Source organism: Aristolochia californica, unplaced genomic scaffold (assembly GCF_029961685.1).
Source record: "Aristolochia californica isolate CCGP_79_NKW_82.1479 unplaced genomic scaffold, dmAriCali1.0.hap1 SCAF_6, whole genome shotgun sequence".
NCBI classification, from domain to species: Eukaryota; Viridiplantae; Streptophyta; class Magnoliopsida; order Piperales; family Aristolochiaceae; genus Aristolochia; species Aristolochia californica.
Window position 1 is genome coordinate 42,422,592 of NW_027182257.1, and position 14,616 is coordinate 42,437,207.

Genomic DNA, 14,616 nt, shown 5'->3' on the forward strand with positions numbered 1-14,616 from the left:
AGCTATTTCTTTCGGCAATACAAGCGCACCAGCCTGAGACGAACTGCTCGCCCATCGACTTCTGCAGTATCCGATAGCTTCTTTAAGCATCCGATCACGTTCCTCTGAACTCATCCCACTGTAGTAATCATCCTTCGGAGAAGACTGCACAGGATGCATCGACCTAGACTTCATGGACTCGTACACGGAACCAGTTCCAGTCGTGCTGCAAATCGTTCCTTCATCTACGGTCATGCAGCACATCTTGTACGGTCTGAAACTCTTCTTTATCGATTTCCAGCAACTTCTGATGAAAGCCTGCTTCTGGGTATTGCTGGAGACCGAGTATGTCTTGTAAAAAGGGGGGCGGTTCGGGGTACCGACCGTCTCTCCTCCGAGGTCCAGCACCCATCCGTCGACTGCAGGATCGTAATGCATTTCCAAGAACCCCATTGGAGCCGGACCCATCAATTACTTAGAACTCACAAGCAGGATTCTGGATTTGCTTCTGGGTAAGAAAAAAAACTGGTGGAAGTGGCGGGGTAGGCGTTGCAGTGCTGAGACATGTTTTAAGGATTTACGGCGCGGTTTTGTATGGAAAGACAGGGCCTTGAGCAGATGATTTAGGAGCCATAGATTCCGCTTCCGTGCAGTCAGAAAGAAGGTAAGATGATTTAGGAGCCAAAGATTTCGCTTCCTTGCAGTCAGTCAGAAGGTTATGGATTCTTTTTTCTGCAAGTCTAATTCAAGAAAGTGATGGGATTGAATTGAATCGCCGGTAATTTCTGAGAGTTCGTGGGGGCTTGCAGTGATCTTTGGTGATTGTTTTAGGCAGGGTATAGCGTTCTTGCTTTATAGTCTATCAAAGTGGATGAGTCAATGTGGTTCGGTTCAACTATTTTGGTCCGGTTGGTCCGGTTGTATTTTAGCTTCCCTGGATTAATTTAGCTCCAATTAGATTCATTTTCAGCAATGGTAAATTTTGGGTTATTTTTTCAGAATTTGATTTGTCACCGCTGAGTGGGGTCGGAGTTGGTAGATGAAGCTGAGGCAAAGCCAAGCGGATCCCCTAATCGGTAAACCACCGTACCTTTACTTTAAATACCGTCGTTCCACTCTCGAAAGATCCGGAATTCGGCTCCACCTCTTGCCGCTTGGAAGTTGGAACTCTCGTGGATCTCTCTAGGTTTTCTGTTTTAAATTTTTTATTTGTGCCTTTTCAAGATTATTTGATCAGTCTAGGGTTTTATACTGATCTCTGGTCCGAGCTGTTCTCCTTTTCAGTGCAAGTATTGAGATGGCTACTGAATCGAAGGTAGCAGCAGAAGATGCGAAGATAGATCTCTTCGAAGATGATGACGAATTTGAGGAGTTTGAAATCGGCGAAGGCAAGTTTCTTTGTTCCCGTTTCCTTTTCCTTTCTGCTTCTCTGATGTTTATTATATTGTGTGATATCTCTTGCTTAGGGAGTAAAATATGTAGTTTAGGTTGTCTATTTTCCTTGGGTTGGATTCATTGATCTTTTTTTGGTAAATTGGTATATTATGTTGAATGTCGGATTTAGCCGAATGTTGATGCCCTAGCTGCTTAGGGTTATGTCGCTTACCTCATACTGATGTTGCCTTAGTTTATCGTTGTTGCAATTTTTTCTGTCTTGGGTTTCACTCTCTTAGTCGTTGGAAGGTTGCCATTGCAATTGACGAAATGCTGTGGTCTAGTGGGTACTACTATATCTTTCAAAAAAAAAAAAAAAGAGCGTACCATTATTGCAAAACATTGCAAGTTTTTCATATCTAATAGGTTTGTTCCGTTTAAAATTAAAATTTTCATATCTTTTTGTGAGCAACTGTGCCCCTCTTCGCGTTCTCTATTACTTGCTACCTTACAGACTTTTCAAGTCAAATTGGTAAGAGTGCTCCTCTTTGCCCGTAATTGGCTAAAGTCTTTCATCTAAAGCAATATGTAGCTGAAATACATTTATTTCTTTGCCATCATAGGTTTCTCTACCATGTCTACTTCTGACTTGGCCACTTTGATAATGTGAATGACTGGCTCTATAGATAATTGCTTATGCGTACAATGTTTTCAATCACTTTTTACGAGCACAAGGAAGTGTGATGTTGGATTCTTTGTTTTTAGGGTTATAGTTTTCATATATAGTTCTGCTATCTTCAGATTAGCTGAATATGAGTAAGAATGGCAGTACCCTTCTTACATTCTTAGAGTTTCTTTAATTTATACTCTTGGACTGAAATAGAAGCTGAACGTTTATAGCTATGGTTTGAGAACTGTTCACTATTATAACACTGGTGTTTGTCAGGGAGATGGGAGTATCCATAGGATTAGAAGATTTTATTGCAAGGGGTGCTACTTGCTCTAGAATGTACACTGCAAGTGACTTTATGTTCCTACAAAAAAAAAGAAAAAAAAGAAAAAGAAAACAGAGACCTGTCTTTACAAGGGGAATCTTACGCCGCATAAAATTCTGGTTCAGCTCAGTCTGCCCTTATTAATTGATAAAGTTATATGGTAAGTTGGCAACCTCACTTTGGATCATAAGTGATGCACGTTGAAAGAAAATATTCGCAACCCGAATCATAGAGCAGCATTTCTTTTCTTGCATGCTCTTCACATGATATTTATGTGCCATTAAACACTTAAAGAAATGGCCATTATGATGTTTAATGGATGTGAAAAGGCTGCAGCATGTGCAAGCACAATGTAAAACCTACTACTGCAGTATGTTATGAAACCAGCTACCACTTAACTTGCTAAAGATGGTATGTTGCTACTGCATTCCTGAAACCTACAAGCAAGCCGTGAATACTTAAACGTACAACTGGAGTGGGAATGCTTTGGTGCACAATATGCACACTTTGGTAAAATGTCCTTCATTGCATGTCATGTGTCACTTGCACGTTATTCGCTGAGAATATAAAAACAAACATGTTGATCTCTTTAGAATTATTTCTCAGACATTTGTGAGGAAAACTTGAAAGTTACCCTCCACTAACCTCTTTTTGCTGAGGATTACATAATAACCACCTGCCAGTATGAGCGTAGACATGTCCATCATTGTTTGAAGCTCCCTATCAAAGGGGCTCTGAATTCTGTTTGCTATTACTCAGTTCATACACACTAAACATGATTGATGAGTCAGATTATGTTCTTGTATATCGATATAAAGGGCTTGGGCTTAAACCATTTTGAGAGAGAGAAGACCTCTTCAGTTCCTAAAGCAAGATTTTCCATATGGCCCTGTTCAGTGAAATTGTTAATGTTTCTTTAACTGTCATTGACTTTGGAACATGGTGGTCCAAGAGTGCACTTGTTAATTTCGCACTTGGTAGTTGTAGGACAATGCTTGCATTGCTATGCTTGATAGACCAAGAAAAAGTTGTCTGGCATTTTTCCTGTACTGAAAGACAGCACCAGCACTGTTCTTCCACATGCAGCGGAAGTGACTCTAAGTTATTTCTGGTGATATCCCACACGTTTCCTTTGTTCATCCTTCGAATGAATTTTAGCCAATCCATAAAATCCTATAATTATTTGTTGTAGAATTTGGAGATACATTAGGAGCAGTTGCCAGTTGTTATCCAGAGGATTAACTGCCAGTCAAAACAAACGAGAGCACATTATGAACATTGTGTGTTCTTCAACCCAAATGTGTTTTATATGATCAAGAAATTTGGATAGAAAAAAAAACATTGTTAAAATAATCGTAGTTTGGTATTTTTACCTTCTCTTGTGGGCATTATGAGTTTCCCCATAGAACTGTTTTACGTATGTCATGTTGTACTTATTTTTCTACTGTCTGAACGATTCCATTACTGGGTGTGCTAAACTTATTAGGTGTGTACTAGTTTGCTTGCTATATGCATTTAACTCTACTCACTTGCCTTGTTATGTCACAGAATGGGATGATAAGGAAGAGGGGAGTGAAGCCGTGCAGCAGTGGGAGGATGACTGGGATGATGATGACGTGAATGATGACTTCTCTGTGCAACTTAGGCGGGAGCTGGAGATTAGCACTGAGAAGAACTGAACTAACCTTACCCCTTTTTATATCTTGTCCATCATCTAAACATGTTCCCTAGTGGTAGCAAAATGAATGCAGTTCTTATTACGTAGCCCAACTTCCTATTATTGATGAAAATGCTACTATGGTTGTGACCAGTACGACCTGAAATAGCAGGGGGAGATTTCTTGACTTGCTGGCTGCACCCCATATATGCCCTCGGAGTGTGAAATCTTATGACTTTGAATTTGATTTGAGGGTTGTTTTTTGGTGATGATCTGGGCGTCTTTTTTTGTTGTCTTTTGATTCCCCGCTTGATCAAGGCTGTAGGTTAGTTTAGCTGTTCACGAGTAATTGGATCTAATAGGTGACCAGACAGGCAGCAGATGGAGTTCCTATGAGATGGAGCGTGCTTGCTTCACAGCCGGCTCCTTCACCTTTCAGGGACCATCTGCTCAATTACTAAATTTTCTATCCCACGCGTATTACTCCGAAACCTGATGCTGTTGAAATAGAATTGCTTGTTGTTTAGATGCTTAATTAGAATGTTAGTTGGAATCTTTGCTGTGGAATGATGAAGATGAAGTTGGGCGAGTGGAGTAAGAAAGCCCGTGGTATGGGCGAGAGACGGAGCGGAGCTTCCTCCCAAAAGACTGGTGGAGCTGCACATCGTAGGGGACGATATTGACGAGCAAAAGACCGGAGAAGCTGCATGTCTCAGAGGATAGTCGCGAGGTTAGCTGTTTATCTGCCTAGTTAGTTGTGCTTTTGCACTAAACTAAGTCAAATTACAACATCTATTCAGTTGTATTTGAGTAAACAACGTGTGATAATGTTAAAGATTATCTAGGAAGAGGGTGGGCATCGGGTCGGAATAAAACCGGAGACGTGGTTAAATTTCCAGGGATGGAAAATAAATACGCCGAAACCAGGAAAGCTGAACTTTAATCGTGGCTCTTTTACAGATCTCAGCTTCATCCGTCCCCTCTCCCCCCACCTCTACAAATACGCTGCCCACTTCTCCTCTTTCCCAGACTAAAGAAGAGCAAGACTGGTATCTCTAGCTTTCTCGCTTGCTTCATTTGTTTCGAGATCATTAAATAATATTCCTGTCTGTTTCTTGGATGAGTTTTAACCAGCACAATGGCAGCTGCATCAGTGGTGCTCCATTCTCTTGTGGCGAACTCCATATTGCCGAATGGTCGTGCTCAGTTTCCCCCTCATGGAAGGAGGACAGGTCGATTGGTGGTGAGAGGTCAGGGAGAGGCAATTAAGCCGCTTTGACAACTTTGATTCTTCTGAGTAACGAATCCATTTCATCCTCGATCTAAGAGCTAACAGAGGATATTTTATCTTTTTTTCTCAATGGCGTAGGAGCAGAAGCAGAAGCAAGCAACCCCAGTGCCGAGTACCCCTCCGCCCCCAGCCCCTGCTCCCAAGGTGAGCACCTCATTCTCCGACGTGCTAGCATTCAGCGGCCCGGCGCCAGAGAGGATTAACGGGAGGCTGGCAATGATCGGAATCGTCGCGGCCCTTGGAGCCGAACTAGCCCAAAGTGACCCGGTGTTGACACAGTTGAGCAACGGTGGCTTGAAGTGGTTCGTGGGAGCCACAGCGGTTCTGTCAGTTGCGTCGTTGATACCTCTGTTTAAAGGGGTGAGCGTTCAATCGAAATCGGAGGGGCTGATGAACTCCGAGGCTGAGCTGTGGAACGGACGGTTCGCGATGCTGGGAATTGTGGCGTTGGTCTTCACCGAGTATCTCAAGGGGGGAGCTCTTGTGTAAATATGTACCTTGAAGCTAAAAGCACAAATGAAATATGCTGTACACTGGGTGATAATTTGGTGGAAGATGGAGGAGAAGTTGAGACTGCAAATACTTTGTGTCTGTATTTTCTATCGAATACTATAAAATTAATTGACGAAAATTGCTGTTTTCTACTTTTCTTTGCAGAATGATACTAAAAAATTATCATAAAAAGAAACTGGCGTCGCCCGGACTCGAACCGGAGACCTTCAGTGTGTTAGACTGACGTGATAACCAACTACACCACGACACCAAGATACGACGTTGGATTTAAATTTTAATAATCTATTTAAATTTTAATAATATACAAAGACTACTTATTTTTGACACACCTCCTTTATATGCAAATTTATAATTTATTATATTATAATAAACTAAGGAGAGAACAAAACAAAGTTACGAAAGGAGGAATTTTTTTAAATATATTATTGGAATTAATAAAAAAGGAAAAAAAGAAATATTAGGAAGAATTAGGAAAAGAAGATTATTTTAAAAAAAATGCCGTTATAATGACTTAGAAAGCCGCGTAAGCTGCCATATCACGTGTGAAACTCGACAGCTCACTCGTACGTGTGAGTGAGCATTTTCCAAATGAGGTCGCAATGGTCATAGAATCTGAAAAAGTTCATCTTCTAATCTAACAATTGTATCTGACTACTACGCGATGACCACAGATCGGACGGTCAGGATTTATACTCAGCTTCAGTGTAGAGATCTGTATTCGCTTTGAAAACCAACCAACCCATCGATATGGTCCGTGCAGAGGAAACTGCTCTGTCCCCTTCCAGCCTTCCTCCTCTCGGTCGGCGTGGGCTCTCCGACAAACTCTTTAAGTTTTTATCTCTTTTCGTTGTTCGGTTTCCCCCTGAATATCGATCTCCTCTCTGGCCTGCCTCCCCTGGTCTCTCGTTTTTTTCCTTCTCTCTTCTCTCCTTAGAGAGTTTGGGTAGTAAAGAGTCGGAAAAAAAAAACCCATGGATATCCACGTGGCGCCGGCCGGCGATGTGGGTTTTCCAGTAAATGAAAAGGAAACGGAGGAAAAGAAGATTTCAGAGGTCAAACACGAGGAAGATGATGAAGAGGAAGAGGATGTTTGTCGAATTTGCCGTAACCCGGGTGACTCGGAAAACCCTCTTCGATACCCATGTGCTTGCAGCGGTAGCATAAAGTATGTGCATCAGGATTGCCTCCTTCAGTGGCTTAATCACAGCAACGCCAAAAGCTGCGAGGTAAATTTTGATTTTAATCTTTTTTAGGTCCTTTTTGCCCCACATCTTGGTTGAAGGTTTAGTCTGGCCGATCTTTGATAGTCCTTCAGCACTGCCTTGTTGAGCAATTTAGCCTTTTTTCTTTTCTTTTTGTAGCAGTAACCTTGTTCGATATTTATTTTTCCTAATTTCGATAAAAAAAAATGATGGTCAGGTCTCATCCCTATGTGCAATCTAGTCATATGAGAGGATCTATTATAGTTGGCTGAATTTTTCACTATCAGATATTGGATGTGCTAGCTGCTGCTACTGCATCACTTGGCATTTATAAAAAAGATATTTTCGATTTGCTTATCGGACATCTATCATTATTTATGTTCACTTCGCAGATCTGAGGAGGTTAAAAGGTTAGGAAATGAATAATAACAACCTCTACAGTTAGGATCACTGACATATTGCAAAACGAGCGAGTACCAAATTCTCTGTTCACTAGTAGCTGCGGAAGTGTCCTTAGATATATGTTTCCTCTGAAAGTCATTTAAACCCTGTGAGTTGAATTGATAAACTCATTACTTTTGGATGTAGTTTACTTTACCATTATATTGGATATTTTAGTGTCAACAAAAAGGAGAATGGCCCACCCATTCGTCCTAGAGTTCTGATAAAGTGGTTGCTTCTGACTTGGAAGATGTAGCCTAGCGCTTTCATCTTTATTACTTAATTACAATTTTTAAACTCGAGAACAAGAATTGGAATGATTAAGTGAGACTCAATGGAGCCTCAATATACACCAGAACCCACAAAAAGAGGTAAAATTCTAAGAGAGCCTTACACCCTCTGGAGCCTAAAGGCATCAGCATTTGGAGTTGGCCTCAGAAGATATGGGTCTAAATGCTTTAAATCCATGATGGGCCATCAACTGCATAGCAAGAACCCAGGAAAGAGTGCTTTATTTTCTGTGATCAAATTACATCTAAACTTTTAATTGTTCTAGAAAGGATGTACTATGCAACCTTTTCCAAATGAATTAATTGCAACTTCTCCTACATTGGAGGAATCTTCAAACATGGGTTGCCAAAGATAAAAACTCTGTCGATTTCTCTGGTCCTCTGGATAGACAGGCAAAACTACCGAACTGGGATTGCCACAAGAATACATACCATTTCCAATGCAAGTCTCCTACCATCAACTTCTCCTTGTTTGTGTTTTTAAGGCAAGTGGAATACCATCTCACCCCATCATGTTGATGTATCAGTTATAAAGCCCAAGCATTATAATCTTTGCATCTTAGAATCTTCATCTCCAGCTTATGTGATTATTGATAATGAAAATTGAATTGTTCATAAGCTAGTTAAGCATGTTTGCAGTTTGAAAGTCCTCAGAAAATTCTTATCATGGGAAAGATTAAGTGTCATTTGGTAAGTGAAAGCAGTTCATTCTCCTGCATTTATATGGAGGTGGCATGGGTTGTCTGAAGAAACAGTAAAAACCTTCCCATCAAGCTTTAGGTGGTGGGATATGAGAAGTTTTCAATAGTCTCAAACCAAATTTCACCACTGTATTGTCTTCAAAAGTCGTGTTTATTCTGAGACTGCCTCCAACTACACGAATGCAATAGAACTTAATAATCGAATAGCTTGTCTTAACAATGAACCCCCAATCTCTTAGTATTTTTTCACAAATTGAGGTATCCAACTATTACATAGTGGATATTAGACTTGACCTGCGATTCAGCTTTCTAATTCTCCAGGAAAGAAGCCAGGTAGTAGATTATTAGGAGGTTCTTGTGGAATTGGAAGAAAACATCCCTTTTCTTGGGTTACTTTTCAGCCAATAACAAGAGTGGCAGGCAAGTTAAATCATGGAAAAGCAATTGGCAGATTAAAAAAATGAAGCATTTAGTTTTACCACTTCTTCCCTACTGGATTTGTAATAATTTTCCTTAACAGTAGATTTAGCTGGGAAAAGCATGTGCTTTTACATGCAAGCAAGCTGTTTTGTCTGTGCGAAGTAGATACCCAAATTCGGGTGAGTCAAAATTTGACAAAATCCCCTATTGCTCATGTAGTTACAAGGGCGTTTAGATTTAAAGTTACCGAATGGATGACAATGATGGTATTTGATTTATAGTTATTTACTCACTACGTACTGCTGGCGCTGTTTGATAGATGACTATAATATGATGACCACTTGTTTGTTGGTTTCTATCTTTATTTTTTTTCTGCTTTGATGATCCAGTGTACCACTGGAAAGTGTTAACTGTGTTTTACATTCTAAGTTTTTCAAGAAAGATGAAGTCTTTTCTTTGTAATAGTTTATATAAATATTTTCATGTCGTGGTTCAGTAATTTTTGTCTAATATGTCAATAATATATATTGCAGGTATGCAAGCATGCATTTTCGTTTTCTCCCGTCTATGCTGAGAATGCACCTGCCAGGCTACCTTTTCAAGAGTTTGTGGTAGGAATGGGGATGAAAACTTGCCATGTCCTACAGTTTTTTGTCCGGCTTGCTTTTGTACTTTCTGTGTGGCTGCTCATAATACCATTCATCACATTTTGGATTTGGAGACTGGCATTTGTGAGGAGCTTTGGTGAAGCACAAAGTCTGTTCCTAAGTCACTTTTCAGTGACTATGGTTCTCACAGATTGTCTCCATGGCTTTCTTCTTTCCGCCAGCATTGTGTTTATCTTTCTGGGGGCCACTTCCTTGAGGGATTATTTCAGGAATCTTCGGGAGCTTGGAGGTCAGGATGGTGAGAGAGATGATGATGGCCAGGATAGACAGGGTGGAAGGATGGTTAGGAGAGCTCAGGGCCCACCAAACAGGGTCCTGGCTGCTGATGCAAATGGTGAAGATGCTGCTGGAGGGCAAGGAATTGCTGGGGCAGGTCAGTTGATTAGAAGAAATGCAGAAAATGTTGCTGCACGTTTGGAGATGCAAGCTGCACGACTTGAAGCACATGTTGAACAGATGTTTGATGGCCTTGATGATGCTGATGGGGCAGAAGATGTGCCCTTTGATGAGCTTGTTGGCATGCAGGGACCTGTTTTCCATTTAATTGAAAATGCAATAACAGTGAGTCCAGTGTCCAACTTCTTTACCGCTTCACTTAGAATGGAATTGAAAATTGTGGATATTTGCTTGTCGACACATTCAGGATGGATTAGGTGTTTTCTTTTAAATTCTTTCGTATTTAATGTCTTGCTGAAGTAGCAAATCTTTAAGATATTATACAATATTTCTTTTCTGAAAATCAACAATTGCTTAATTCCTGCACATATGACTTGAATTCTTTTCTACTACACGTACTTATATATACTGTGTTGAAGTTATAGGCTATTTTCTTTTTTTTTTCATTTTTGTTTGGTTGTGGTTTTTAATTGCTATGATTTCTTTCTTTCTTTACAGGTTTTAGCTAGTAATGCAATATTTATTGCTGTCGTCATCTTCTTCCCTTTCTCACTAGGACGACTTGTTCTCTTCTATGTTTCTGGGATTTTCTCATCTTCATCTCGGGCATTATCAGCTTCCTCGTCTCTTGCAGAGACAGCAGTTTCCATTGCTAACGACACATTGAAGAGCACACTAGTGGCTGTTACGAACATGTCGTCTTCTGGGATTCATCGTGAGGAAGGGCCATTTGGCCATGTTGTGGAGATGGTTGCTGAATCCTTGAAAGTAAATACAAGTGGGGTAAATGAATCGATCAGTGTTGGCACACAAGTTACCACAGAACTGTTGAAAGGAGCTGGTAGTGGTGCATCACGCTTTTCAGACGTCACCACTCTTTTTGTTGGATATATGGTCATATTTTGCCTGGTCTTTTTGTATCTTGGTCTTCTTGCGCTTATTCGTTATACTAGAGGCGAGCCTCTGGCAATGGGAAGACTGTATGGGTTTGCTTCTATAGCTGAGGGGATTCCATCCCTAGTCAGGCAATTCCTGGGAGCAATGAAACATTTGATGACTATGGTTAAAGTTGCTTTCCTACTGGTAATTGAATTAGGGGTATTCCCATTAATGTGTGGCTGGTGGTTAGATGTTTGTACCATCAGGATGTTAGGGACTTCACTCTCTCATAGGGTTGAATTCTTCTCTGTCTCTCCTTTGGCAAGCTCATTAATACATTGGCTCGTGGGGATTGTGTATATGCTACAAATTAGCATATTTGTTAGCCTTCTTCGAGGGGTATGCTTTCCTTCTGATTTCCACTTAGGGGAACCTGATATTATTCTTTTTTATTTGCAACTGATTCTACTTTCTCAAGCGCATTTGAGTTCATCAATCTGTTAATTACAGGTGTTGAGGACTGGAGTTCTGTACTTCCTTCGTGACCCAGCTGATCCAAACTATAATCCTTTCCGTGACTTAATCGACGATCCAGTGCATAAACATGCTCGCAGGGTTCTGTTGTCTGTTGCTGTCTATGGGAGTCTGATTGTGATGCTGGTATTCTTACCTGTCAAACTTGCCATGCGACTGGCACCATCCATCTTTCCATTAGACATCTCGTGAGTAGTACACACTCTCTCTTAACATACATATGGTGATAAATGCACTTTTTAAAATTATATATAACTTACGGTTTTATCTGTGTATCGGCAGTGTCTCTGATCCATTTACTGAGATTCCAGCAGACATGCTCTTGTTCCAAATCTGTATACCGTTTGCGATTGAGCATTTCAAGCCAAGAGCAACTATCAAGACTCTTCTGCGGCAGTGGTTTACGGCAGTTGGTTGGGCGCTTGGGTTGACCGAGTATTTGCTGCCAAGACCTGATGAGAATAATGTTGTGCAAGAAAATGGCAATGAAGAGCCAATGAGACTACATGATGTACGAAGAGGTGGGCCTGATCAGCAGCAAGATAGGCAGTTGGTGGCCCTTGCGCCCCCTCAAGATCGCCATGGTGGAAACCAGGACATTCTTGAGGAATCTGATGTTGATGATCAAACTGAGGCTGAGTAAGTAGTACCAAATATGTTTATGATGCTCTCTCTCTCTTTCTCTCTCTCCCTCCTCCTCTCTCCTCTCTCGTCTCTCTCTGTCTCAACAATTTAATGAAATTGGGTTTTTGAACCATTCAAACCATTACTAAACGAACAATGTTGGGTTTCTTACACGTGATCCAATAAACTTCACCTGAACCCAATTGATGAAATTGTAGATTATTAACATGCTTTTTATTAAAAAAAAACCGTCCTTGGTGTTTCTTGTATGAAAATTTTCTTTCATTGTGACTTTGCAATTTTTATGTTTGTTTAGTAATTGATTCTATAAAACAGAAACCACTATTGTTGTTCTTTTTGTTGTTTATGAACTTTGATTCACAAGAAAAGCTGTTGTTCTACATTTTGGAGCTGTGCTACTACTTTGTCTTGCATTATGATCCTTCACTTTTCATTTTCTGCATCATATTTGCCTGGCCAAAAAATCTGAGAATGATTCTTGCTCTTTTGCTGTCTACTGTCAAATGTGATGATAACAAATAGTGAACTAGTGCTGGTACCCAAGGAATTAATCAATACTAGTTATACTCACAAGACGTGAATATCTTTTTGTGATTTGCGAGAACAAAGTGACACTTGCAGAACGTCTAGAAAAATCACAGAATACGGCAGCTAGAGTACGTGCAGGATAGAGTTTATTTCTATGAACTTTTAAGTAGGAGTTCCTCAATACTGTTTATTTACTTTATCGGATTGATATTTTGATGCCTGTTAGTTCATAGGAATTGTTTTCTGCAGTTAAAAGAGTATTGTTTGGCTCTTCTTATTCTTGTGGTTTAAGCTCTGCTTCCAATTTGAACATATGTTCAAGATACAAATAGCTAAAAGACGGAAAAGAAAACTATACTCTGTAATTACCATTTTAAGCCTCCTAATGAGTTCTTGGTTTGTCTCAGATATGGTTTTGTACTTCGCATTGTGCTACTGCTGGTACTGGCATGGATGACACTTCTTCTCTTCAATTCAGCCTTAATAGTTGTCCCAATCTCCCTGGGACGTGCACTATTCAGTGCTATTCCTCGCCTCCCCATAACTCATGGCATCAAGTGTAACGGTAAGTTATCCTTCAAAGTTTGTTTCCCTTTGCTTCCATTCCTATTGTTATACATTTTATGCAAGTTGATCCTCACACACTAATTGGTAATTTTTTTCTTTAAAGATTTATATTCGTTCAATATTGGCTTCTACATTATCTGGACTCTGGTTGCTGGGGCTCGGTATGCTCTAGAATATGTAAAAACACGGAGGGCTAGGGACCTTGCCACCCAGGTCTGGAAGTGGTCTGCTATTATTCTTAAAAGTTCAGCTCTTCTATCCATATGGGTAAGTGATTTTCTTTGTTGCATTATTATTGAATCTGTTTAGTAAGACCTGTTATAAATTGTTTTTTCATTCTGTGAACATTTTTATCACTTGGAACTTTTTACTTTTTTATCGTCACAGGTCTTTGTCATACCAGTGCTGATTGGGTTGTTATTTGAGCTACTGGTGATTGTACCTATGCGGGTTCCTGTGGATGAAAGCCCTGTATTCCTTCTGTACCAGGACTGGGCATTGGGACTCATATTTCTGAAGATTTGGACCAGACTGGTATGACTTTTGTAACCTTGTTCTTGGAAAACATGGTTTTTTGCATATAGGAGATGATTCAAATTAACCTGAATGGAAATGGCAATCCCTTTTTGTCTGTCAATGTGAAACAGGTTATGTTGGATCAAATGGCACCATTGGTGGATGAGAGCTGGAGGATCAAGTTTGAGAGGGTGAGGGAGGATGGGTTCTCAAGGCTACGGGGCCTTTGGGTCTTACGAGAAATTGTGGTTCCCATAGTGATGAAGCTACTAACAGCCCTCTGTGTACCATATGTTTTTGCACGGGGTGTGTTCCCGGTGCTTGGCTATCCATTGGTAGTCAACTCGGCGGTCTATAGGTTCTCATGGATTGGCTGTCTCACATTGAGCGCCATCTGCTTCTGTGCAAAGAGGTTCCATGTGTGGTTCACCAATCTCCATAATTCAATTCGCGATGACCGTTATTTGATCGGTCGGAGGCTACACAACTTCGGTGAGGATGCTGGAGCCAGAAACGATGAGACGGAAATAGTTGCAGAGGAACAAGAGGATGATGATCCAGTAGTGCTGCATGAGCAAGAAGCTGATGTGGGTCTGCGGTTAAGAAGGGGTCACCAAGTGGAGGAGCAGATGGTGGCGTAGCTCGAGGACAGAAATTTCGGTTTTGTTTATTAAGTTTGTATACTTAGGAGGCCATGAGCCCAATACTTCTAATTAGAAAAAAAATGTTGGTGTATAGATGTGTCTGAAAAACACAAATTTGTAGCGTCTGTAAAGCTGTTTTTGTTCTCTAAAAGTTCAGTCTAACATGGCAACTCTCTAGTTTTGGATTTTTTATTTGATGGGAAAGCTTGGAGAACTTTGAACTTTTCAAAGTTGGACTCTATTCGTGTTCTTATTCTTAAAGTGTTCTCTATTAGTGTACGTGAACAAAGTTGGACTCTTCTACAAATTTCAAAAAATAGAACCTGCCTTTCGATTATTAATGGGAGTGACCACATTGACCAAAGAGATGCTCAGT

The 14,616-nt window shown here is 40.5% G+C and overlaps 2 protein-coding genes, 1 long non-coding RNA gene and 1 other non-coding gene across 4 annotated transcripts; 3 read left to right on the forward strand and 1 right to left on the reverse strand.

The window, feature by feature from the left end:
* The first annotated feature begins 1,069 nt into the window (after nucleotides 1-1,069).
* LOC137934370 (protein DELETION OF SUV3 SUPPRESSOR 1(I)-like) lies at nucleotides 1,070-4,274 on the forward strand. Its single transcript, XM_068778656.1, has 3 exons — nucleotides 1,070-1,165; nucleotides 1,264-1,367; nucleotides 3,897-4,274. The coding sequence occupies exons 2-3, from the start codon at nucleotides 1,277-1,279 to the stop codon at nucleotides 4,025-4,027; spliced, it is 222 nt and encodes a 73-aa protein (XP_068634757.1). The 5' UTR covers nucleotides 1,070-1,165; nucleotides 1,264-1,276; the 3' UTR covers nucleotides 4,028-4,274.
* A 695-nt stretch (nucleotides 4,275-4,969) lies between these two features.
* Nucleotides 4,970-5,459, forward strand: LOC137935154 (uncharacterized). Its single transcript, XR_011109234.1, has 3 exons — nucleotides 4,970-5,054; nucleotides 5,151-5,255; nucleotides 5,381-5,459. It is a non-coding gene; the product is annotated as an uncharacterized lncRNA (long non-coding RNA).
* Nucleotides 5,460-5,985: 526 nt separating this feature from the next.
* On the reverse strand, nucleotides 5,986-6,059 carry TRNAV-AAC (transfer RNA valine (anticodon AAC)). Its single transcript has one exon. It is a non-coding gene; the product is annotated as a tRNA-Val (tRNA).
* A 524-nt stretch (nucleotides 6,060-6,583) lies between these two features.
* Nucleotides 6,584-14,540, forward strand: LOC137934200 (probable E3 ubiquitin ligase SUD1). Its single transcript, XM_068778469.1, has 9 exons — nucleotides 6,584-7,035; nucleotides 9,397-10,092; nucleotides 10,426-11,205; nucleotides 11,317-11,528; nucleotides 11,623-11,979; nucleotides 12,921-13,078; nucleotides 13,184-13,347; nucleotides 13,468-13,614; nucleotides 13,728-14,540. The coding sequence occupies exons 1-9, from the start codon at nucleotides 6,781-6,783 to the stop codon at nucleotides 14,235-14,237; spliced, it is 3,279 nt and encodes a 1,092-aa protein (XP_068634570.1). The 5' UTR covers nucleotides 6,584-6,780; the 3' UTR covers nucleotides 14,238-14,540.
* Nucleotides 14,541-14,616: the final 76 nt, after the last annotated feature.